Below are 2356 nucleotides of genomic sequence, written 5' to 3'. Positions count from 1 at the left end.
ACTATTTTAACTAAATAACTATTTTAACTCACATTAATTTTGTTTTCAGATTAAGTTTTGTTCCTTTAAATATATTATTCTTCAAACCAGGATAAATGTCTGATTCTCCTCCATAAATAGGCCTAATATTGTTTTATGATATTTTCATAAAAACCTAATAAGTGTTGAGTACATAAAAATTCCGAGTTCAAATCCAACTTAGTGCATGTTTAGGAAGGGGACATATGATGATGATCAAATTTGAGTTGATCAAAACCTTGTGTAAATGAAAACAAAAGATAAGATTAATTGTCCAAAATACTTTATTCTTTTATAGTTAGTCCTCTATATTTAAAGAAAATAATTCATTGTTGACCCTGACTTTGATTTCTTGTGGAAGGACTTCATAGCTGCAGGAGTGTGCTTTCAACATGTGCATTGTGAACTGGGGCATTGTCTTGGAGGAGGTAGACTTCTTTGGTCAACATGCCACAACTCTCTGCTTTGATGGCATCTCACAATTTCTGCAGCAGAGAAATATGCCCCCGTTAATTGTGGTGCCCTTTGTCAGAAAATCCGTCATCACTACTTCGTGCTGGTCCCAAACGATTGTGGGCATCACCTTGCCTGCTGATGGTTGGACATGAGCCTTCTTTGGAGGTGATGAGCTAACATACTTCCATTGCCTCCATTATAACAACTTAGTCCACTTCAGCAGCTGTAAAAGACAAATGAATACTAGTGGAAAGTTGCAATTTACAATGTGACATGTTGACACACATGATTATATGTGTACAAGTTCCATTTCCTGTAATAACTGGATGTTGGTTAGGGAAAACTTTTAATGAACATCCATTGTGTATGTATGTGTGTGTGTGTGTGTGTGTGTATATACATATATATATATATAACAATTAGAAAATGGAGGATAATATGCTGAACCCATATCCTCCATTTTCTAATTGTTACACAAATTTTGGGTAAAACCTCCACTTTTACCCACTCCCATTGATTGCACCTAGTATAGCACTAGTGTAGCAATAATTGGGTACCCTCCCAGCAGTATACTGGATAGATACTATCCCTTAGTGGGTTGAACCCCCAACCCCTAACTCTCTCACATTATATATATATATATATATATATATATATATATATATAATACACATTGTGTATAACCAAGTGAAACTTTAAATATGAAATTTCTATGTAATTTTGATATGATAAATAAACATATAATAAAATTTTCACGAATGAAAGCCAAATGGAAAAGGTTATTGAAAAAAGAATAAGAATGACAAAGATAGCCATCAGGATATAGAAAGACTAATAGAAATGGAAGTGATAAACAAAGAAGTGGGTGAAAAGAGAGAGGAAGCATTGTTAGGAAACAAATGTAAAACATTAGATAAATGTAAAATGTTAGATAAATGTAAAATGTTGGATAAAAAAAATGTTGTAAAATGGAAATTATAAGAATTTTCTAGACAATGTAGATTTTAATAATTGCTTTCTAGTAGTAAAAGTTAAATTCCAACTAATTAATAATCATCTTTCTCATTTATAGTATAGATACTACATTTTCTCTCACCTTTGACTATCACTCAATATTCTTCAAAGGTGATGACTGTAGCAGAATCTTTTCTATATTGGGTTGAAATGTTATCTAAGTCAAATTTATCCTTCATGCAACCAGTCAGTAAAATAAGTTCTAGTGGATCAGTTTGAATAACAAGCTCAACCTCTGAAAAAGTGTAGCCTTGTGTCAATGTAGGAAATATACATTTTAAATAATATTTGAATTTTTATTGGAGTAATTTAAAGAAAATTTTAGTTGCTCAGCTAAGATCTTTCAACCCGAGTTCAAATGTTTTAGTAGTTTCAAGGTCAATGTAACTCATTTACTAGAATATATTTAGCTAGCAAGAGATCAACTGTATAATTATTTGGCCTGCTTGGTGTAACAGCCAAATATCTTCCAGTAAACTTACTTTTCTCTTTAAAACTGAGACTATATCTTTCAAGTTATTGGGTCATCCTTTCAAGATGAAAGGCTGATTTAATGAATCATTTGCTCCACTTACACAATGAGCCTGTTTGTGTAAAGCTGGCTGAAGATAGCTTGCTCTCTCTTTTTCTCTCTTTCTCTCTCTCAACAACTATTGGAATGCCTTTTAAAGAAAATTGTTTTTGAAATAAACTTTATAAATATAATCAAAAAATTATAGTTTAATATAAATTTAAACAAAATATATTAAGTGTTCTTTCAAGTATATTCTCCCAAAGAATCTGTTCTCATAAACTAACTCACTAATTAAAACTTTTATTTTCCCTTTCAGAAACATGAAAAACCAAAATACATTTTGTGCCTAGCATT

General features: G+C 31.3%; 1 protein-coding gene across 1 annotated transcript in view; it reads left to right on the top strand.

Annotated features, from left to right (window-relative positions):
* Positions 1-2356, top strand: part of LOC106869890 (echinoderm microtubule-associated protein-like 2) — a 374285-nt gene that overhangs the window by 202007 nt on the left and 169922 nt on the right. Inside the window, exon 17 of the mRNA XM_052971985.1 lies at positions 2319-2351. Coding sequence (XP_052827945.1) covers positions 2319-2351 — 33 coding nt within the window. The remainder of the gene's footprint in view (positions 1-2318; positions 2352-2356) is intronic.

This window comes from Octopus bimaculoides, chromosome 11 (assembly GCF_001194135.2).
Source record: "Octopus bimaculoides isolate UCB-OBI-ISO-001 chromosome 11, ASM119413v2, whole genome shotgun sequence".
In the NCBI taxonomy this organism is placed as follows: Eukaryota; Metazoa; Mollusca; class Cephalopoda; order Octopoda; family Octopodidae; genus Octopus; species Octopus bimaculoides.
Note: the sequence above shows the minus strand (reverse complement) of the source record. Positions and strands in the feature narration are given on the sequence as shown.